Below are 24,278 nucleotides of genomic sequence, written 5' to 3'. Positions count from 1 at the left end.
TTAGGGACCATTTTGTTTCTATTTTTACTTTTATTCTTTTATTTTCATTTGCAGATGCTTGCTGGGTTTGTGTGTTGTACTGTGGATGAGTGAATGCAAGAAGGAGGGTGGATGCATGCATTCGCAAGTGCAAGGAATGACACGGAGTATGTATGGTGAGTTCATGTATTCCATACACAAATAACTTTAGTGACATCATCAGTTATAAGCCAGATGCACTGCCATTGCCAATGCAATGTCAAGATATGTTTTGATTTCACACATTTCTGTTGGCAGATGTGACAATTACAGACAATTTTCATTAAACTAGTCAAGGAAATGAGAGTACAACTGCTATATGAATTCAGTTTGAGCCATACAAGCTTTTTTATTGTTACATTAAACATACTATAAATTTCAAATGTAATATACATAATTTATAAATAGAAGAGTATGTATTTAAATTGCGAACTTTCTTCAATCTGTATGGTTTACAAGATCCAGTGCTTTCGTATAGTTTTGTCACTGACCCTTTTAGACTTTTTTCACTAGAATTTTTCTAAAATGGGAAATGAATAGAAGTGCTTAAAAGAGGCATTCACTAGGCCACAGAAGTGCTACAACAGGAAAATGAGGCAATGTAATTTCTTGGTCTCCAGCTTTTAACTTTTCACACAGATGGTATAATTGAAGTTTGAACTAAAAACATTCTGTGGTAAAAGAAATACATACATATTTTCATTTTGCTGAATAACACCACCTACACATCTGGGATACCATTCAAGAAATGTCATTTTTGAGAAAGAGCCAGAAATAAAATCATACAGAGTAGGTTACCACAATGTGCATAAGGCAACACTGACATTTACACACAACTGGAGGACATGGCCCACGTTTTATTCTATGTACAAAGCTGCAGATACATTTTTAAAGGAAACTTGTACATTAATCACCATTGCACACAAATGTCTTCTCAGTCCAGTTCTTGAGAATATGTTTACCCAAAATGCTTCGACTTTTTTCATTATGGGTACAAACACAACTTGAATACATTCTTCTTGCCTTCTCTACCAATACTTGCAAGGGAGTCAGTGCCTGAATTGTGCATAAGGCTTCGCAGAACTTGGTCAGAGACTTCATCATCTAAAGATGGCCTCCATCAAGAAACAGCACTAAGAGGGCTGTATAGTTTTGAAGGAGATCGCCTTGAGGGCCAGGGTACTCCTTCCAATGGCCAGTCTTAAGACCAGTCCTACACCCTGTCTTGCAGTCAGTTAGGTAAAGTGTCGAGTCCAAGGGACGCTGCGTGTTGCTTGGCTCTCAGCCTCAGGTTCTCAATGCTTGTAGTTTTACTGTTCAGGCTTGGGAGGCTGCTAGAGGCCTGCAGGATAGGGCTAGACCAGACCTGCTGGGCATGGGAAAGTGACTGGTAATACGACTGACAGTGCAGGGAGCTTAGGGGTGCCATGTTGACATTCATTCCCAGGTACGGTACCGCAGGAGGGCTCCCCATATCGAAGGAAGAGTAATGGACCAAGTTATTGGTGGCCGCCATGTGTTGCCGGAACTGCTCCTGGAGGCGGAAAAGACTCAGGGGGGAGGAGGCATAGGAGTGAGTAGGGGGCATTCCACTGCTGGAAGAAGGAGTCACTGAAGAGCTCACTGGAGAGTCTGCAATACAAAGAAAATCCATTATCACTGATATAGCAACACCAATAGGCAAAATCTTGCACATACACAAATCTACTCAGCCAGATGGTAAGATGTATGTGCTGTGTTGTGTCTGGGTTTTAATACTATGCTGCAAACTCCCATGTTCGTGGCATCCCTCTTCACATAAAGATTACAGAGTGCTTAGATGACAGTGCGGTTACTGAAAAATGATGCCATCCATTTGTTCATTGATAAAATGCAACAACTCCATGATTATTCAACACTTGATCTCTCGGCTGAGTTCACAAAACTATATTCCACTTGCTGTAATTGTATATAGACGGCAGTAGTCAGAGGACAAACATTTCAACCCACCATTAGGTCTGAGAATAAGAAAATCTTACACTAAGGGGCACCAACCCCACATCTGTAACACCAATGTATGCTGGAGACATATTTCCCAGGCTTTTTCACAAGTGGGTGGTGCCTGACTCGCATGCTCATTCCCCAGGTAACAGGTAGAGTTCACATTCTACAGTCACATGTCCCATTACAGAAGATGTAACAATGCCAGCATGTCTCTTGCTTTGAACATCTCACATGGGCAGATTACAATGAGGCGGTCCTTTAAAATAGGGCCTGATCTCATGGATCATATGTATGAAGTGTAGCAAAACTAGACAAAGGTGTTTACTAGGTCAACAGACATAAAAGGTGTGTGTGTCTGTGTGTAGAACCAGTGTGCCAGCATACACAGTGTACTGAACCCAAGTGTTTGTGGTAGGTCGAGTGCCTCCATGGAGCATGCCCCTGAAAAAGCATGGCGGACACACAACAACATCTGAGTCAGTATCTTATGCAGGTAACTTACCACAAGGAGCCACACTTCTTCCTTGGCAGCAGACTTTGGAAAATATGCCCCAGTGTATTTTACTACACCTCACATAAAATAGATAATGTGCAGGTGCATCAACATGCCCCTTTTCACTAAGGACATTTTGGTTTAAAAAGCACACACAAAGACATGGAAGCACAAGTGCTTGTAAAAAATGATTGGTCATTCACCAATTTGCAAGTCTAAAAAACCTCAGGGCCATATTACGCAATGTGTACCCTGGGGTACTCTGAACTAGGGAAAACACTTTCCTCTGCTCCTGGTAGACGTTAGCCCAGAGCACACTAGTTGCTAGTGTGCGCTGAGCATATGTTTAAGTGTGTATGAATATTCCCTCTAGAATGACAGCCACGAGAGGCTGCCAGCTGTTAAGGGGTGATCTGGGAACCCTATAAATGCATAGGCCTCTTAACTGTGTCAAACCTTATGCGGGTTTCCAGCCCTTCACCCACCACCGCAAATATTGCAACCAAGGGTTTATGATGTAGTGCTACATTGTGCAGCCAAAACCATATCGCCTGGCAAGGGCATAAAATATTTTTGCTAGTTCTTTTTAGGTATGGCTAGAGGCAGCTTTAGCTGTCCCACAAACTGCATGAAATTAAAAAAGCATAAATAAAAATACAAACATAAAAACATACATAGCGGGACTCTGGCTAAGCTCTCTTCATCCATTGGTCTGATCAACTGCCTTTCAAATGTTGCTACTGTCCACCACGCGATGCAGCATGATTAATATTATTATAAACATGTGTTGAGCACATGGAGGCCCGTGGGCATACCAGCGCTAGTTGAGCAACGTGGACTATGGTAGTAGGCTCCATGGAGTTTCATTCTCAAAGACAGAGTTTTAAGCCGTTTTCTAAAGGTCAGTTCATAATCAACTGTCCGAGGCTGATGGGCAGCGGGTTCCACAGTTTATCTACATTATACCTGGACAAACTGCCTCCACTCCTAGCCCTTTTTGACGGGAGGGACCACAGCCCGTAGTGTATTAGAAGATCTGAGCCTTCTCCGGGGTTTGTTGCGGTTGTATAAGCTTTATTCGAGAGAATTCTCATAAAAGCACATAAAATCAAACAATACACAAAATACATAATCAGAGTAAAAAATCATTAAACACAGTGCAGCTCATACAAAGTTAAGCATAAAACAATTTTGTACATTGTACATAAAAGCTATAAAAAGGGAATCCCTAATTACCCGCTGCCCCCCAAAAATCGTCGTCGTATCGCCCACGCCCAACCCATATATTTCGCTACCCCCATAATTATCGAATCCTGAGTTGTTGTACGCAGGATTCTTAGGGCCACTACACTATCTCGTGTCCCCAGGTTTCTACATACCGGCGAGAGCCATTTTCTCCTCGGATTTGCATAAGCCTGACATGCGAAAAGAAAATGGCCTATACTCTCCTCCGCATTCTCACAAACGGGACATAGGTTATTAGTGGGACTGTGCCAGCCTGATGTCAATTTCTTAAGGGGGATAGATCCTGCCCTTAGCTGAAAGACAAGTTTCCTGTCCATAGGTACAGTAATGTTGACCCAGTATTTTTCTAGGACAGGTAACATTTTAGTCTCCAAGAAGCGGCCAGACATAGAGCCTGCCCTGGAGTCATTCAGCATCTTGCCTCCCACCCAATCCCAATATTGCTCCTTGATGGCTTCTTTACTTGGGAAGGTTTCTCCCTCGGGGTTATTCCACAAATTCGAAAACCCTATATTAGCCAACATGGTCTTCAGATGTTTTAACCATTTTATCTTGTGGAAGATATCTTCCTTGATTATCCACAAAAGGCCCTCCGCGTACTGTCTTATTTCTGGAGTCGTCCAAAGGCGTCTCCAGTAGAGAACTGGTCGCAGTCGGGCTCTGTCGACAATCGTACGTCTGCCTAACTCCAGGAACAATGGGATTAGGGGGGTACTCTGTGGAAGTCCGGTAATCCCGCGCATGAACTTGTTCTCGGAAGTCTGGAGAGCCACCAGACTGTTCCATGCCCAAAGTTCCGCGCCGTATAAAGTGGCACCCAGGACCTTCGCATCGTAAACTGTCATTACAGGTTTTATTGGTTTTGTTTTTGATTTACGATGCTCCCCCCTTAGAGCACCCGAAAGCTGCTGGTGCTTTAGGACTACTTTATTCACGTGATGCGTCCAGCCATCCCCCCCCGCGATCTGCACTCCCAGATACGTAAATTCCTTAACTATATCAAGCCTGCTATTATTTAGTGTTATATTTGGGTTGCTCTTACGTCCTGTAGAGAAAACCATTAATTTGGTTTTTCCTACGTTCACCTCTAATCCATGCTCCAAGCAGAAAGCATCAAAAATGCTCCGGGGTTTGTGTTGAACGATCAGATGCCGGGAGATGGAGGTGCCTTGATTTCGGAAAGCTCTGTGTGCAGTGCACAGTGCTATGAAATTGATCCTTTGGAAAGCACGAGGCTTGAAGAGCGCGCCATTAGGGCCCGGCCTCCCGGCTCCTTGCCACGTCCCTTCTACTCGTGGTGGCCGGGTTAGCCCAATGGGCGACCAGCCGGGTTAATCCCTTCCGGGGCAGCGGTAAGGTGTGTCCGGTGCAGGAGGGGGTGGAGACGGAGGCCTATTTAGGCCTTGGGAATCCCAGGCTCAGTCTCTTTCTTTCCTGTGCCAGACGGACCACGGGACTGCCCTCGTGTTTCAATCTCCTACCCACCCGTCCATCTGATTAGTGGTTTGAGGAGAGGTTTTGAGGAAGGAGCGTGGGCGGAAAAGAAGCCACAGAACATTGATACATTGATTTACAGGGTTAACGGGAGTCCTCCTTACGTACTCCCTAGGCCAGCACTGAGGGGAGAGACAGTAAGCTCTCCGCAGGGAGAATGGGGCCCCCTGCTGGGGAGGCAAGGGCACCAGGTCACGAATTAGGGCAGGGGGCAGCGGCCCCTTGGTATTCCCTACAAGCCTCCTGGGCAGCCTGGTGGTAGAGGGGTGGGCCCCGAATATGGTGGACAAGGACCAGAGGACTGGGGCCCACCACTCAAGGACGCAGGTGGGTTGTGCCTTGCGTGGGTTCTCAGATTTGGAGATGCGAGCCAGAGGGCCCCTTAGTGCTGGGGGAAAAGTCATTATTCACAATGGATGTTTATGATATTTTGAATGTCGATATTAAGAGTATGATATTAATTTCATCAATGTATAATATGTAATTTTTTGTCATGTTTATGATTGTTGATAATTAAACATGGCCAATTTACTCCCACTTTCTGGTAGTACTAAATTTGATTGTGGGTTGGATCACTTGGGGGGCAGGGCGGGGAAGCATCCTGGTGGGTCTGGGCCCTATGCACAACCGGGAGCAAGTGTCTAGGGATGTTCGATTGGATCCTAGTTGCCTCGTTCTGCACCAATTGTAGCTTACGAATTACTGCTTTTGGAGTTCTCAGATAAAGTGTGTTTCCGTTGTCCAGGAAGGAAAGAATCAGTGCCTAGACCACTAGTCTCCTGGAAAGAGGGAGGATCATGTGAAGAATTTTTCGCAGCATTCTCAGGATCCCACAGCAGTAGGCTGCAAGTTTAGTTGCTTGAGTATCCATGGATAGGCTTGTGTCCAACCACACTCCCCAAACTTTTTTAAGCCGTTTTAGGGGCAGGGGGAGACCCTAAGCAATCTGGCCCACCCAGGGACTTTTGGGGGTGTGCAGTGTTCCATGACTGCAGTGCAGCATGAGACAACGAGTTAGCCCATTTCAGCAATTGGCTCTCTTGCACTGCATGTGGTTGCATTATCCCTGATCACATAAGCACATCCACTTTGAAAGAACTGCACTTCAGTACCAGGGCTCAAGGACTTTTTTTCATATTCTTTAATGTTATTGGTTATTGTTTAGCCATCCTTGACTGCTTACGGTGTCTACATGTTACAGTAGTTACAGTAGTTCAAAGATGATAGCACCTTTTTTTGTGGCAATATGTATCCTTTTTTCCTTGATGTGTGTTAAATTTTAAAAGTTATTATAATCCTGTTTAAAGTACACATATTTTCTAGGAAGCACGTTTTTATTCTATTAAATACTTGAGCAATTTTTATTGAAAGCATATGGCTGACACATCTAAATTGGAATATTTTTTCTGCTTTTTATTTCTGTGGCTCATGATTGCAACAAAGAAAAACATCACATCCGCTTGCCAAGGACAGTCCTGTTGGCTTTGAGCATGCTGGTATTAAAGTAGTGTGAAGCTCACAATATTTTTTTTTAAGTGGCAGTTTTAAGGACCCCTTGAAATAGCAAGAAATGTTCCCATTGATATATGGAACCACTGAGGACTGCGGGCCTGGTGCCGATTGGCAGCCATCCCCACTTCTTCCCTCATGCCTCCAATGTACCAAACCCCCTGACAGACGCCACACACCTTGCAAGGCTTTGCATCTGCTCAGATAGGCTTGTCTTGTGCACGGCCACTCCCCATCATCAGCCACGGCCGGCAGTGGGAGGAAATGAAGGGCGGTGACGTTGGGAGGGGGAGGGGCAGGATGGGGGGTAGTAATGTATGGATTACAGAGTTTTACAGGTAAGAAAACATTTAAATAAATAAAACGAATTTCGTTGAGTACACTGCATCCCAAAATACGATGCAGTGCACGCAACGAAATTCATTTTATTTATTTAAATGTTTACTTACCTGCAAAACTCCGTAATCCATACATTACTACCCCCGCCCTGCCCCACCCCCTCCCCACTCATTGCCCTGCATTTCCTCGCACTGCCGGCCGCGGCTGCCCATCATGCAGTTCAAAGCCATGTACTCTTGTTTTTGGGACTCTGCACTATCTCGTATGACCCTCCCGGCAACTCTCACTGGGTAACTGTGGGAGGACTGCAGTCTTCATAGCAATTTCATTCTAAAGAATGTCACACTCTATGTAATATATTGCCTCTGTTAGGCACCCCAGAGTTGATCTGTAAATCGGACATAGCTTGGGTCAAAGAGGCCTTTAACCACAAGAGAGGTAATGCTCCTGGTGGCCCAACATAAAGACAGTTGCAAGCACTTTATGATGGTTAAATCTACAAATAAAATGGAAATGTATTTAACTTTGGAAATGTCAGCCCAACACAGAAGGCTGTTAATGTACTTTAGAGTAAACCTGTTTCCACAATTGTTTATAGGGTGTCATAAACCATCAGACTGCCCTTTTTGCACGTGTAATGTGACTAACGCACTTTACACATTATTTGTGTTTATCCTAACTGGTCTGACTTAAGACACAAGTATGTTCGCCCTCTCTTTGTGCCTTTGAATGTTAATCAAGTGAGACCAGCCTTATTGTATATTCAGTCTGCTGCTTTCCATCTCGGTTTCTGGCAGGGGTGTATTTTGCTAAATTGTGAAAATATTGGTAAGTCTGCGTTATAGCATTTATTAATATGTTTTCTTAATAATCTGCTTTTTATGATTGTATACACAAATGTTATAATTATATTTATGATGATGATGATTAGATTAATGGTTTTTGGTGGCCCCCAATATTTCCTACTGCCGTAGCAGACCCTACAATTGAGGCATTTGTTTGTTAATTTTTATTAGGATGAGCCAATACACTGCTCATTCACAAACATGTCCCCCTTTTTATTTGATGTTTATCATGAATTTGTAGCATCTGCTTTGCTCATGTATTCATAGAAGTATTTTTTACAGTTTTAATTGTTTATTCTGTGCTTTTATGATTGCTATTGCAAATCGAATAAAGAAAATTTGATGATAATGACATATTGGAGCAGGAAGTCATCATCGGTGGGTTAATGAGACTTTAACTATGCTCCAGTAAATTAGGCACAGTTGAAAAGCTCTGCCTTTGCCCAAAGGAGACATTATGCAACTTAAACTAGCTTGGAATAGCAGTGAACCCACCCCTATCAACAGCATGGTACTGCAAAAGGTCTTCCATTCTCTCCTCCCCAACTAAATATTTGTGGAGACGCTGTCACAGACTGGTTCTCATACTGGGAAAGCTGATTCGTGGGACTCTCCTTGCGCTCTTCTGTCAGAGAGGGCCAACAGTTGCCAAAGTGTGGGTAGTGCATATTCTGTGCCACTCTATGAGGAGAGTGTCTCATTTGCATGGGTGACAAACCCATGGAAATGTGAGGATGTTTCTCCGAGAAATCACCTGGGAAGCTTTCACGCATGATATCCTGAAATGTAATTTTACAGATGCACTTTGAAGACCCATAAAACAACAGCTGGGTCACTTAATAGGTCCGGCAGACATGGCATGGTTAACTCTTCTGAATGATACATTTCTGAATTGTTTTAATTTGAAGCTACCAACATTACAAATCACACAATATAGGTTTTGGGAGCAAATGTCTGAAAAATTAGCAACATTCAACCAAACAGCATTTTTGGAAATACTTTGCCATGGAGCTTTGCTGAAAAATTATTCTTTAAATGGTGAATTTCCACCACGGTATTGTACTGTCAGACCCGCCAACATACATGGTTCCACCGTGTGTCACGCAATATTGGCTCCCTTCACACCGGTACCTGGTAAGAAACTGTGGATCACACAATGGATCAAAAGGTGGGCTGGAAACCCCACCATAGAGTGGGTTTCAAGCTCATGTTTTGAGCCTCTGCACAGCCGATGTCCATACATGCCAGCAGACCCAATTCAGGCAGGAGACCTGTCTCCCCCCTGAAATTGCCTGTGCTTCAAAATAAGTAAATGGGGAAAATACAGTCCCACGATTTCTTTTTCGAAATCTCCTGTTTCTCAATATCAAAATGTTGGCATGTATGGATGTCGGCTATAACATGTGAAAACATCCCAGTACATTGGGGACAGAGTGAGACGTTTTAGGTTGCTTTTTGGTGGGGGGGAGGGGTTGTAAAAGTACCTCACAAGCAGTGCTCTGCACAAAGCACTGATCCTCTGTGGCCCACTCCCTCTCACAAGGTGAAAAATGTTTACAAGATTGCAGGTATGTATCACTTTTGGTTGGAATATTTTGTGCAGTCATGGGATGAAAACAGCTCCCTCTGGTCCACTCACCTAATTTTGGACTTGTTCTCTTGCTGTGGAAGGACTTGCTCTCAGCACTAGTGCTTTTGTCTGGCTTGAGCTCTATGGGAGGGGTCTTGAAGTCTTCCTCTCGGTCTGTATTGTCTTCTGCTGCTGATTCGACGCCAGACTGGTCTGAGAGAGTCAGGTTCAGTTCTGCGCGTGCCTCGCTCTTCGCACTGTGTGGCGTTTCCTGCTCCGATGGAGAGGTTAGTGCTTCCGGTGCAGGCTCATCATTCTTTCCTTCACTGTGACTGACCTCAGAGTCTTTTTGCTTCTGCAGCTGTTCTTTCTGCAGGCTGCGCTGCTTCTTCCTGAACTTAGCGCGCCTGTTCTTAAACCAGACCTATGTAACAGAAGGAATGAATGAATAGATGTTAAAGAGAGACCCAATTCATAAAAATATCAACTACAAGATGTAGAAAACTAGAAGAGCAAAGGTTTTCACTATACTTTAATGTAGCTCGTAATCCACCCTAACTGTGGGCTCTGTGTGGTAATGTATAGGAAAAAGTAAAAAAGTTTATTTAACTAAAAAAACAGCAAAAATATTTTTATGTTCAATATTAAAGTAAATTAATGCTATATATTTATTTGAAATATACCTGCTACAGCTCTGTAACTTAATTTGAATTACATCTTTAATTCATTTAAATATATTAAATATAAAACATTTTTTAATAGTTTAAATAAAAAACTAATTCCCACTGTGAGCAAAAATGTAATTTTTTTCTTAGGCATTAATATTTATTAATAGTGATGTACAGGAGTAATTAATTTAATTTAATGTAATAAAAATTAATATTACACAAGAGGTTATTAAAATATTTTATAATAAAATAATAAATATGAATCATTTTTAGATATTTTCCAACAATAAATTATATATATTTATATGTTCAGCTACTTTGAACAATTACATTTAATATTATTTCCTTGTGGTTATTATTTCAAGTCCCTAGCTCCATTATTTCCTATGGGAAGGTGTTGCAGTATCAGTTGTTGGCCATGTGTAATGCTGGACTTACTCCAGCTCTGAGCTGGAGTGATTTACTTACTTTAGAAGTGTACTTTGTGAATATCAATGGGCCTACTCTTTTTGAGTGGTTCCATATCCTTCCCTAAACCCCTTACCAACCTTCCCTAAATACCTCTGTAGTTCTCCCTAAACTCCATCCATTTAGTAATGTGTTTCTAGCTCCTTCCCCGTGTTCCTTCCATATTACTGCTAAGGCATAAACGTGCATGTGAGAAGATCTCCCCATAAAAAAAGGTGAGAGACGTGGAGATTTGAGGGCATATGTATGAAAATCCGTTTTTGCGATTCTCAAATAGCGATTTTTTGAGATGTGCTATTTGAGAATTGCAAAACGGGATGTATTTAAAAATTTGCTATTTTTTTGCGATTTCTTAGTATTCCTTAATTGCGATTAGCAAATTGCAAAATCGCAATTAAGGAATACCTTCCCATTCATTCCTACGGGTAGGAGGCCCATAGGAATGAATGGGAAGTCATTCTCAATTTGCGATTCGCAATTTGAGAATCGCAAATTGAGAATAATTTCAAGGGTGCAAGGGTGTCATAAGGACACCCTAATGCACCGCTCAAATGAGCATGTGTGTGCATATGGCGCACATACGTGCCCTAAGGGCATGTTTGTGTGCCACATGGCACCTTGAAAAATGCCAAAAAGTGCATTCTTGAAAGAAATCGCAAATTACCACCAACTTGAAGTTGGTGGTAATTTGCGATTTCTTAAGGAGAAATAGCACAACTTGGGTGCTTGTTACATAGCATTTAGGGAATCGCAATTTGTGATTCCTTAAATGCTTACGCAAAATTAAGGAATCGCAAAATTTGCGATTCCTTAATATTGTGATGCGATTTTGCTCATACATTGCGTTTTGCGAATTTTTTGTCGCAAATGCTGTTTTTTGCAATTTGCAGCGTTTGCGACTATAAATTTGTTTCATACATATGCCCCCAAGAATCGTACATTTGCGAATACCATTTTGTAATACGTTAGAAGTACTGCTGAAGTATTACTAAAGTACTAAAAAATGCAGTTTGCGAATCGGCCTCAAAGTTTTCTGACTTAACACAGGATTCCAGTTTGTTTTAGCAAAGGAGAAACTATGGTGACTCAAGCCTGGAGAGTTTCTTTTATCAGCCATAGAAAGGTGGTTGCTGTATGTAATGCTGGATTCACCTATGACCTTCAGATATGACACAGGCTCACATCATATAGATAAATGTAGGATATTGCAATGCCTTCCTATTACACATAACAATATTTTTGTATATATATATCTCACTCAGCTCTGAAGCGATGATACACACAAGTAGTCACAATTTAAAGAACCTAACATATGCAAAGTCTACAGTGGCGAGTAAACATGGAGGATGTGGGTACCTGCACTCGCGCTTCGGGGAGGTTGGTGCACATGGCCAGCCGCTCCCGCATCACCACGTCTGGGTAGTGCGTCTTCTGGAACGTCTTCTCCAGGGCCTCCAGTTGCTGGGCGGTGAAAGCTGTCCGGCTGCGCCTCTGCTTGCGATGCTGAGATCCATACCGGGCTTCCAGGATGATGTCTTGAAATGTACAGCCGTTAGAAAACAAGTCAAGTGGCCAATTTAATTATTGGAAATAGTGAAACAGCTCAACACAAAAGTTCCTGCAGAGAAATATCTAAAAATAACACATTGCTACCAAGTCATCAGTTTCTTACATGACCTTCACAAATCAATATGTCCTTAAAGGACTTAAAATGTTGTGATCACCTGATGGATTTCAAATGCAATGCCCCATATTACTAAATATATTTTCCTTGCTTAAACTTTTCTGGTAATGTAGTGGAGCAATAGAAATATCTGCTTTCCAGGTTACAGATGCCCTGAATTGAAGGTTTGACAATAATTACAGGTAATACTCAACGACTAAAGGACAGTGTAAAATTCTTCTATAGAGATGTAGAATTTGCTGTCTGTACCTTGTTATCAATGGTTATTCTGCATCTTTGTAGACAAACCTCTAAATACCTCTGCATTACCTTGTGGTAGTGATATTACTGCTGATGGTCATTACTCTAGCACTTTCCTGCAAACCCTCCTCATAGGCTCACAAAGTGGCAAATATTAGGCAGTAACTGATTTAAAAAAAAATCTTCTAGTGCCAGAAATCAGATTGATGCCACTGATATCGCATAAAACTGAGGTTGTCTTTTACTCTGCAATGGGCAGAATTATGTGGAAACGTGCACTCATAGGCACGTGGCATTTTCACTGTTCAAAGATACAGAAGGTGATGCTCACAAGTGACAAAAATATGTCCAATATCCTTTGGAACAGAACGTGGGGAATGATGGGAAGGGTAGATCACAATTCATATAAAATAAAAAATTAAGAAGAAAAGAGCACACCCCTGGTCATTCAATAGTAAGTGTGGTATCAATCATGTCGCCTTATATTATTATTATTTTTAAATGGGAGTACCTGAATTAAAGAAGACACAGAACCAGAGCTCAAACGAACTACAAGAGATACAAAATGGGGGAGCAGTTGCCCACTAGGCGATGGATTACAAGTTTAGCGGAGCAGAATTCGTGTGTGGAAGTACCCTCTGCACAACTATGAGTGGGCTGTTGTTCCTGCACCTGGATTTACCAGGTGCAGGAACAACAAACCTGATTTTGCTACCTGGAAATGTCAGATGGTAAAAAGGCAGAGCAGACCATCTTTTACTGGCCGCAGTACAAGCCCCTTCAAGGCACAATAGGAAGCAGGTAACACTTCCTCTGCAAAGAAATGCCATCTTCCCCTGTGCCCCATTCTCCCTGTCCTCCTGCACCCTGCCCCCTCATGCCCCAGCACCCCACCCCCCTCCACTCACATTTACCACCGGCTCAGAACTGGTAGGAAATGGGAGCACAAATAGTAACATAAAACTGAATACCATGTGGAATTCTGTCTGGTAAAACCAGGTCTGAATCAGTTATTCTCCATTACGTAGGGATCGCCCCATAATTGGACAGTACTGCTACATGGTACTGGTGCATTCAGGTGCAGAGTTACCACCCTCCTAGTACTGTGCAACTTATAATTGACTCTTAAAAACAAGTGATTATTGTTCACCAGGTTGGATCACCTTTGTGTAATCACTTCCTCAAAGAATTCAAAGGCTGTGTCCACATACTATAGTAAATATACATGTCATTTTCATATACTTATTACAAGAATACAATCCCATAATTTAAAATTACAGTGTTCTGTGCTGTCACAGAAAATGTCCAATGGGACATGATGGGTTTTAAAGTGCTAACCTACCAGTGGATCAACAGAGTGTTGAACGTCAAGTGTTAGTGGAGGATATTTGACATGCCATATATTTGGGTAAAAAGTAGAGAAATGGGGTCTCTTTGTGGAGCGCCCATGGGCGGTGGGAACAGGCAAGGTTTTCATGATTGACAGGAGAGATGCCCCTTGAATAATTAATCCTTCTTGTTTATTTTCCCAGAGTTAGAACGTGTTGTTCTAAGTTCTCTTTCTACCTTTTGATGCACTGAGGGGTAGTTTAATGTCAAATAGTTGTTCTTACCAGCCAGTCTCTCTGCCAAAGTCAGGGCATGCACAGAAGGTCTGTAGTCAGGTGCATGTTGCTGCTGAGCCTGCTGCGCCGCCTGCTGGTGGAGATTATACATTGCACTTAAAGAATTCATGGCATGGAGAGAGTAGCCGTTCACTCCATAGTGCTGCATGATGACCGCACCGTGCGCCTGCAAACAACAAAAAGAGAAGAACAAACCTGGTGAGAATTTTGCACCACTCAAACATCATAGCAGAAATGGACGGTGTTAAAATGAATTCGAAAACAGTGGCACAAAAACATCTGCAAGAACTGAGTGCCATGAAAACACCCTTGACATGGAAAATCATGTTACACCTGGGGAGACATTTTTACTTATGCATTTTATGGTTTGTAATAGTAATAGTTTCTCCATATACAGACTTCCCTAGTGTCTTAGTGCACATTCTCAGAGTCAGACATCTTTAGTTTCTTATTGGATAAAGTCCTCAGCAGCAGACATTGCTTGTATAGTGTTGCATGATGTCCACAGTGACAGACATCTCTTGTGCTTTGATGAATAGTGTCCTCATGGTCAGACATCACTTGTGTATCCCAGTTCTAACCATCTGCTTTGAGTCAGACTCCAAAGCGTCCATGGAGCAATTAAGTCATCATAAATGTCCTCCTGTTTAATCCAGAGTCTTTTATTATATAATTACTACGTTGCATTCTTATTAGACCTGAAGTGCAAAGGTAGAAAATATTAATGCTAATGACAGTTCTAACTGCGCAGAAGTGCAAAAGATGAATATGTGAGTGAGTGAAAGCTATTAAAAAGAACAACAGGTAAATCAAATCCTACATAGTGAATACGTTGACAGAAGGTAGAGAGAGCATGTGTGATTTGCATTATCGCAGGTCAAGGAATACAGTAGCAGAATAAGTGGAAATAAAATGTAGCTTTCACGTGGGAAAAGTCACTATTGCTATATTGAGTGGACTTAGAACAATAGATAGGATTTGGAAAGGGTGGGAATCCCACATATGTGTCATGATGCTTGAAGGAGAAATCTGCTACATGTCTGAAAGGACTGACCATCTACTCAATCTTTGGTGTGTTAATTGCTCAATGCACCGCCATTTGTCGGACATTGGACCTGGAGGGCCAGAACCATGCCAAATGCTCAGGATATCATCTTCTAGTGATTCTTATTTCTATTGTTTGTACATTTTTATCCTAAAATCTGGCGCAGCGCTCCTTGGCTAAAGCTGGACATCCTCAAAACATCTAAATTCCAGAAATCGCATTGCAAATTGAAAGATATACCTCTTTTAGAGTGAATCTTTTCTTTCTTACTTTTCTATTGTTACAGTGCCCTTGAGTTGTAATCTTTTCCTTGCAGATTTTTGTTTTTATTTGCTTATTTTTACCATTTCTTCGTATCTTTGCTCTCAAAATTAGTTTATCGAGTTTCTTTTTCACACCTAAATACAGAATAGTTGGTGAAGTATTTAGCCCAAGCTGAAAAAGGAACAGAATAGTTGTATTGTACAACCTACCAGTGTTACCTGACTAATAAGCCTTCCTAGCAGATTCGATTACTCATAAAACTGACAGTTCCGTATTTATCTTATTAGCTTGAGAACAACTTTGTAATTAACACACTAAAGTCAGAAAATACAGTAATCAGTAAACAGGCGCTCAAATTTAATATGAAAATTGGTGTGTTGAGAACTAAAGCGAATATTTAACATAAGCAGAATTGACTATACAGCTGAAATACATTGAGGCAGAAGATTATTAGCAATTCGAAGACTAAATACTTCATTTCCCAAATCTGCCCTCTCCAGCGTTCCCAGGGAAGTCTGTTGGCTTTTAGCGTCCTTATGAAATGATGAAACATTTTGTGTCCTGTTCTTGGTCTTCAAGTGTTCCAGAAACGACGCTGATTGGACCCCCCAATAAAACGAATACAAGTACTCATGCAGGTGAAAAAATGTATGACGCTCAATATTCATTTGACAGGTGTTTACATTTGTCCCGGAATCTTCGATTGTAGCTCTAGCTGCAGGTGGGAAACTGATTAGGTATGCTGCAAAATAATGTTCTATTCATACTTTGTGTCTCTTTGCTAGTGTATAAATAAGTTGTATCTGAATGATGTTGATAAAGACCAGTGGTTCAAATAATTATATCACAAATAAAATATACATGTTCAGAAACTCGCTTTTAAAGTGTTGGCTAGAAGAGAAAACATGTACATCATGTTTGCACTGGTGGCGATTTCTTCTCAATCACAGAAATGCTAAAAATCAATGAAGCCCTTTTTTCCTCAATATAATTCACAACTCCAAGGTAATTATACTGTTGCCACATAATGTTCATAAGGGCAATCGTCATTACTGAAATTGGGACTTACAGAGTGTTGTAGAATTTCACGTTTGCATTTTTATTTTTTGTCTTATGTATCACTCTTTTTTGTAGGCTATCTCAGTGGGTTAGGCACAGATGCTGAGATTTGTGGGCAACTTGCATGGCACCTCTATAAAACCCAGTGGGTCGCTTTCCTCCTTAGGTAGCTTAAATAAGTACCACTAGCCTGCTATTTGCAGGACCTTTAGTTGGGAGGACTCTATACATACAACATTTTAATATATTTTGTTGGCTTAAAAATTACTTTTCATTTTAGTTTCCCTCCCCTTAGCCCCCACCCCCCACAGCCCTAAAAGGCACTGATATAAGAATAAACATCAGAAGTGACCCCAAAAGCTGCTGAACCTACGGTACTGGAGTTGGGTGGAGGTGGAAAAAAGAGAACGGTCAAGGACAGCTTTACTCGCCTTGCGCTATCACTACCTCACTTCAATAAGGACCAGAAAGTCCACTTCTAGTGAGTACCAAATCCACCACTAGTGCTGTTGCCCGCAGCTCCTTCTGACCTCCTCCCAAACCTATAAGAGAGATCTCTTGTTCAACCTTCATCTACACCAATCTTGTTACATTGTTCCTTCTCCCCTTGCTATGTACAGCCCTACATTGCTCACTAGTTAAATGTACACTTTATAAATATGAACATGTGAATTAAGATAGGCCTGAGTTATGATGCATAACGCATCTCTCCGATACACTGCTTTATAATTAGGAGTACACTGTAAGTTTTAAACCATAATTCATACATTTGCACAAAGATAGGAAACGGATCTTGACTCTTGATATTCAGTTACATTTAATACAAATGTAATCTTGCATGAATCCCTATAAATGGGTTTTATGTTTTGCAACATTTCAGTTTTTCTTGTTCTTATGGTTTTTGCATAATTTCCAATGTGGAGGACTGGTTCAAGAAAAAATATAATGCAGGCGAGGGACCAATATATTGAGCAGGTATTTTTGTGTGCTTTTTGTACCAAAGAACAACATCAAATGCAATAACTGCCCAATACACTTGTTAAGTATCTTGCATGAGTTTCATACCCAAGAGAATACCTTGCTTACAAAATGCAAGCAGACAACCAACCACATGTAATCTGAGTGATACTCATATACATGTTTTTTTTAAGTTGTGCACATCACGAGTGGGGAAACAAATGTCACAATGTTGTCCACTCTTCGTTATGCTGTGTGACTTAACACTTCTCATCTTAAGGTTGCTGATTCTTCTGTGTACCTGTGGCCCTGACCTATGCTCAAGCTACTATTTTACTAAGCACTGTTAAATATATTGTCTAAAGTTCCTGGAGCTACTAAAAGCCGTAGAATCCATGCTTAAGTACGTGCGATGCAAATGGCATGTTTATGCAACAAGATATTGCTAGAAAGAACAACACTGTTGCAAGACCTTCGTTCATCCTACAGTGAGATCGGTAGAGGTGCTTCAAGAATAAAATTGGAATCAATCCTGTCCTATTTTCGCTCCACTGAAACAATGCAAAACACTTTCTAAATAGGGTACTAAACTCAAAACGTACAAATACCGTGAAATATAGTATTGTATCATTTTAACATTGAAGTAAATTTGCCAAAAACAAAATGGGTCAGATTTTAGCCTAAAATTTACTCTGATCTAAATTGCTAATTATCATTGCAGTATATTACAGAAATTGACTCGAAAACATGGCCTTGAATGCAACAGTCTGATTGGGTACAAAATCCATTTGTGGTAAAAAATAAAATCATTTTTGAATAAAAACTGTCACAAAAGCTAATAGATTCTTCAAAAATGCAATTGACTCCTCAAAAATCACAATAAGTGTTCTACAATGGAACATCAGTTAGAAGAGTACCAAGCAATGTATTACTCTTCACATTTCTCAAATGTTTATTTCCATTTCCTAATTTTCAGACAAAAAAATGTAAAATTTTGCCAGCACTCGTTTTTGTGCAATAAAATAAATATATCGGAGTACATTTGTCAGTTTCAAGCCAGGGGACCCTCTATAGATATTTCTGTCTAGAGAATCGTGTTAACCAGCAAAGGGGTTAACTGGAAATTCACTCGTTGCTAGCCTGTATGTGCTTTTACGCTAGGTCAACCTAGAATAAATTAAACACTTAAAAAATCCTGTGTAGCCATTTTTTGTTCAAGTAAGAGAGTCATTCATCAAGTCAGCGCTGTGTTGTACAAGCTGTCGAATTGTGCTTACATTGGTTAAAATAATCTTTATATTCCATTAAGCAAACAAATAAACCGAGCATGCCCACTGGCTCCGCAGAGCACCTTCATTTCTCAAATCTGCAAATACACCTCTTAGAACAGATCATAGGCACTGCATCTTCCCTGTCATGTGGCGGGTACCACATTTTGCATGCCTGATAATAGACTCTGCATGTTTCCTATCAGGAGCTGGCACTTTATATTGTAGGCCGGCTCTTAGGCACTGTGTCTCTCATGTCTGGTGTCGGGAACTCCTTCTCATAGCTCTCATTCTAGGCACTTCATTTCTAATGCCTGTTGGTAGGCACCTCTGCTTTAATGTCTTTCAGTGACCTCTGCATCTCTTATGTATCCTATAGTGGATGTAACGAACTATACAGTTTGTGCTATGTATATGTACTTTATAAGCATGCCAAAGCCTCACCCACGCAGTGTGGCTTACTTCATCTTTGAGTCTACTCTTGCTATGGGGAAAGGACATCTACAGAGAGTTAGCACCTTGGCGGGGTGGCTCCAAACAGTGTGTTCCTTCAGTATGATGTAAGGGTGCTTGCATATGAATACTACCCTGTTCCTCTTGCAGTGGCATACCCTTGCGTCTCCCATGCGAGTGCAGCGCACAGCCCAATCATACCCTGACACTGTACCATCTCAAACAACCCAGAGCTAAAATTGTGCAAGGGTTGCTCTACCACATTTATTGTCACATCCTTGCTGCAAAGTGAAAAACCAAAAAGCAGTGAGATACGAACTCTCATTGTCTAGCTGTGCAAATCAGAGGCCAACAAATGGAGAACCCTCTGACACAAATTTTGAGCCAATGCAATTAGAATGTACTTGTCTTGTGGATTTGCCTTTTCTTTTTATATCATGTGCATGACTTTTGCATCAAAGGATGGAGGCACCCTGTTCTGGGGCCCAGAAAGAGAGAATGTCGAATAGGTACAAGCAGTACACCAGCTAAGTGAAAGAAACAGCGGCCTTCGGGCCTTGCTTTGCCCTACCAGCCCGTCTTCCCCATTTAATCCATACATCATGACCCTTTTGTTACAAAGCAATTCAGTTTGCATACCCTTATGTTGCTTGAACCTTTTACTAGGATTTCTCCAAGCAAAATAGATTAAATGAATTTGCAATTCAGAATTCAGATTTCAGAACGAGGCTAAGTAATGACACAGTGAAATGTATAGACTAAAGAACTTGTTGCATTACACTATATTTCCATACATGTCATACAGGCAGGTCAGCAGGCATTTAGTTCATTAGTTCAATTGTTTTGCTTTTTTACAAAGCTCATATCAATGTCCTTTAGCAAATAAATTGACCTGCAAATGGACTACCTCTTGGTACACGGGACAACGACAAGATTGTATCAGAATGGCAGTTAAGGGCAAGGTGGCAGCTCAATGAGCATTTGAGGCACAAAATGTCTACCGACCAAAACTATTTTCAAATGTTTTAAAAAGAAATAACAGAATCCAAAATTCGCCAAAGAGCCCTACAAAGCACACATGCCAATCTGTTTTTCATTTACTACATTACAAAGAATTCTTTACACTAAGCAAACGAATGTATGTTACTGAGACATGTGAGTGAGGTAATTTTACATATAAGTAACATATGAGGTGCAAATGAAAAGAGGAAGTGTTGATCAGATGTAAGAACAGAAGGAAGAGAACTATGAATGTGTCCTGATGTAATGCAACCGGTGCTATGGAAAGCGCTCTGATACCCGATTCGGGTCAAGTATGAGCTATATAAAACTCTGTCAAATTAAACAAAGAGTCAGTAAAGGCAGTCTGTGAGCATTTTCTCTGGTGTTTTCAGGCTTGCACAGCTGGTTGCATGTCGCCGTCTTGATGAAAGGTTGTCTCAAAGTTTTGAAGTTTGAGCGGATAAAGCTAAAACTTTTCCTTTTTGCAAAATTGTTTTTTTTCTTACTACTTTCCTTCGTGACCTCTGGAAGCAGGGTAGCAAGGTCAGTGGCAGAGATACCAAAGGACAAGCGATGGGTAGCAGTCGGTAACATGATTACTCTGCTTATGCCCATACATAAATCAAGAGGGTGCCTGCAGAAGGCCTGTACAAGGATGCAGACACTTCTAGGACATGGGCACATTGTAATGTGGCTTTCAACATGTCGACTTAACAAAACATGACATAACATAGAATAGCATAGCAAAACATAACATATTCAGTGAGGAAATAGTCAGCCTTTTTATCCCCAGTATCCCTAATATTTAGGTGCATCTATCCACGATCACTGAATTTTGTAGCAACAAGTGGTCTAATTGGGGTGTATTGCTGTTGGAAAATCTGTGTGCAGCCTCCAGCTCATGGGTTTGATTCTAGGTTCACATGGTTGTGCGGTACCCCATGGCAATTGGGTCTACATAGCTCAGTGGTTCGAAGCGTCTAATAGAAGCCTTTTCAGGCCTATTTTAAATTAAGAAAGATGGCCACTAATGGAGCTTACTTTTGCAGAACATCAACAATGTCTTTGAAAATTGAAAAAGGCTACTGTTTGCCACAAAGGATTTGAAAGTGCAGACGACTTTTTGAGGGTCATGTAACAGGGGCACGTGAGGAAGACATTTCCTCAATCAAGACAAGACAGTGACTACATAGACAGCAATAAATGGTCATTTGGCAGGCAACAAGGGCCTTGAAAATATTTATTTATTTATTTAAGTTTTTGTACTGCATGAAATAGACCCATGGGGCTGTGAGGGGGCTAAACAAGGAATCTGGGAACCTAATACAAAAATATTGCCTGTATTAGTCGAAAAGGTGTGACTTTGTGACTTTCTAGTGACAAAAAGATTATTTGATGAATTTCAATGAAGAGTGGCGAGGTTGGTATAAGCAGTGAACCCTTAGATAGTTCTCAACTCTGTTCGGAAAAATGATGGTACTTTAAGCTTAGCAATATACACCCAAATAGACTATGAGATTCCTATTTACATGGTCTTATACGCATAATGCCGTTGCAATGTTTTATTCCAGAAACTTTGTAGAGAATCCAAAGAGGGCAGAAGGTAACCACATGGTGAAAAGATGTATAATCAGAGAGTAGCGAAATGAGAGAGGGCGGTCAGTTAAAATGAGATACTGCTGCACAAGCAATTTTCCCATCTTTTCCCATCTTGCTTGTGAAGATGTCAAAGACATAGCTGATGCAAGATCAATTGAGTTCAATAGTTTGTGAGCAGTTCCAGAGAAGGGTTGCTTGGGGGGGCTTCTTTTGTATACTGCTGGGGAGCTCCAGATGAAGGAAATGTGCACTGCGTAGTTGACGTTGTCTGCCTGAGATGACGCGTTTCCTTGAGAGATAGTTCGAGATTTGGAGTGGAGCTATTTGTGGATAACGCAGGCATATTTCAAGGCACTTCCGGCTTCGACTGGTAGTCAATTCAAAAACATCAGGTCAGATGTGATGTGGTTAAATTTATTGGAGCCTGAGACCAATCTCGCACAGACTGTAGGTTTGGAGAAGTCTGGATCATAAGCTCTGCATTCTATGGGGTCACTTAATAGGCTCTAATTTTTAATGTTTAATTTTTATTTTGACTGTACCATGGTAGAACAAAATGAAAAATGCTGCAACAGGGCGTATATGCGTCCAAAGTACGATTTTTTACAGGCTAATACGCTTTTGAACAGGCGCTGAGGAAAGATATGTGCTCAAAATACATTTTTTGTATAATATGACATTACATACTGTATTTCCCATAATCTTGTAATTTGAATGTACAGTCACAAGTAAGATTTGTTATGGTCGTTCAGTGGGCTCAGCTTAGTTTCACTTCCTGTGCTGTTCAAACCATATTAGAACTTCATTTGGCCATATCTACTTCACATTATGTATTACCATTTTCAGTCTTCTTATTTCCTATTGGTCATGCCGCAGCACAGAGGCCGGGCATTGGTTGGGAATGGATTCCAAGACCTTTTCTAACTCACCAATGAGGGCTACGTCTGCTGAATTAACTCGGTTTGTTTTGGCACTCCTAAGCATCCGTATTTTATCATAGACAACTCTCACAGGCAAGAACTTTAAACGACAAACTGCATAAATATTTGTCAGCCGAGATGTCCTCAAAAGCCTGTCATGCGCCCCACTCACTCGAGAAAGAGTCCCCCGCTGATGCCAAATGCGCAAATCCCCCCCAAAGCCTTAATGCCGCGCGCTTCCATTGAATCAGCTAATAACGGATTTATTTCCTCGTTTACTCAGCGCTGCGAGCGAAGAGGCGGGAACCCCGCCCGGGGGATGGCGTCGACGGCTCCCAGGCCCGAGGAGAAAAAACTGTTATCCATTAACATCCAATTATCACTTGGTCCGAGCCATTAATTATAAATCAGCCTTCTAATTGGGGTAATTATCCCCCCCTTGGTTAATGTGCTGTGACTGATGCGTTTTGAAAGCGGTGTAATCACTTCATTTGTGGGGGGGAGGGGCTCCCACCTCTGCCGTTTCATGTTCTCGCCCTCCCTCGCGTCATATTAAAGGCTCCTTAAAACCTTATTAATTGTCCCGGTAGAGATCTCGGGGGCATTTTTCATGTCTTTAAACAAGTCTACCCCTCACTAACAATAATGCTGGGATTCTTCTTCTTATTATTATTATTATTATTAATTATAACGATATTATTTATTGTTACTATTAGTACTAGTATCATTATAGTATTATTTCATCGGAAAACCCATTACTACTGCTTTTATTAATAATAACCATTATCATGATCATTTTAGTACTGCATATACAATTAATGTTATTATTAGTAGTGTTAATTGTATTAGTAACATACAACTACCATTAAAACAACAATGATAACAATAGCATAGTAATATGTAAAAAATAGTCATTTCCATTTAATATTACAGGATTGACATCAAATATGAATTTATGGTTTTATGTATGCTTAAAAAAATAACTTTCTTCAATTGCATTATAGAAAAATTACCGTAAAGAAAATTTTTATTAATATAGTAGCAAACAATTTGTATACCTTAAGATAGGAACACATTTCAGCTCATGCCAGGGGTAATACAATGGATTCATTGAAATCGTTTATGTCAGCACCGGGTGAACCTACACAGTCTGTTTCAGTTCTTCCGACCTAATTACAATTTATGGCGGAGTTTGCAGAATAATGTGCTGTTCCTGGATTAGGGGCTGAACGCTCTATTTTTTCTCCTGTGTCAGATAATTCATTAATGGGTTTTTCGCTTAGACGGCTGACATAGCTGCAGGGTGTGATTAGATATTTATGACTATCATTTACATGGAAAAAATGAGGGGTCAGCCAAGTGGAAACCCCACCTCCCCCTTACAAATACATTGACAATGTAAACTAAATGTGACCAGAAAACGTAAGCAGATCAAACAAAGCCCATCGGAAGAAAAAAACAGTCAACACTAAGGAAAGATATTGTGTTATTGAAAGAGCCTGAAATGGAAATGTAACGTGTGGGAGTTCA

At 41.0% G+C, this 24,278-nt stretch overlaps 1 protein-coding gene across 1 annotated transcript in view; it reads right to left on the bottom strand.

Moving 5' to 3' along the window:
- Positions 1-368: 368 nt before the first annotated feature.
- The window catches only part of DMBX1 (diencephalon/mesencephalon homeobox 1), a 43,439-nt gene continuing 19,529 nt past the window's right edge, over positions 369-24,278 (bottom strand). Inside the window, exons 2-5 of the mRNA XM_078673476.1 lie at positions 14,170-14,347; positions 11,989-12,167; positions 9,566-9,920; positions 369-1,650 (exon numbers count right to left, since the gene is read on the bottom strand). Of these exons, the coding sequence (XP_078529602.1) occupies positions 1,250-1,650; positions 9,566-9,920; positions 11,989-12,167; positions 14,170-14,329 (1,095 nt within the window). The 5' untranslated portion in view covers positions 14,330-14,347 and the 3' untranslated portion in view covers positions 369-1,249. The remainder of the gene's footprint in view (positions 1,651-9,565; positions 9,921-11,988; positions 12,168-14,169; positions 14,348-24,278) is intronic.

This window comes from Lissotriton helveticus, chromosome 1_2 (assembly GCF_964261635.1).
Source record: "Lissotriton helveticus chromosome 1_2, aLisHel1.1, whole genome shotgun sequence".
Classification (NCBI taxonomy): Eukaryota; Metazoa; Chordata; class Amphibia; order Caudata; family Salamandridae; genus Lissotriton; species Lissotriton helveticus.
Note: the sequence above shows the minus strand (reverse complement) of the source record. Positions and strands in the feature narration are given on the sequence as shown.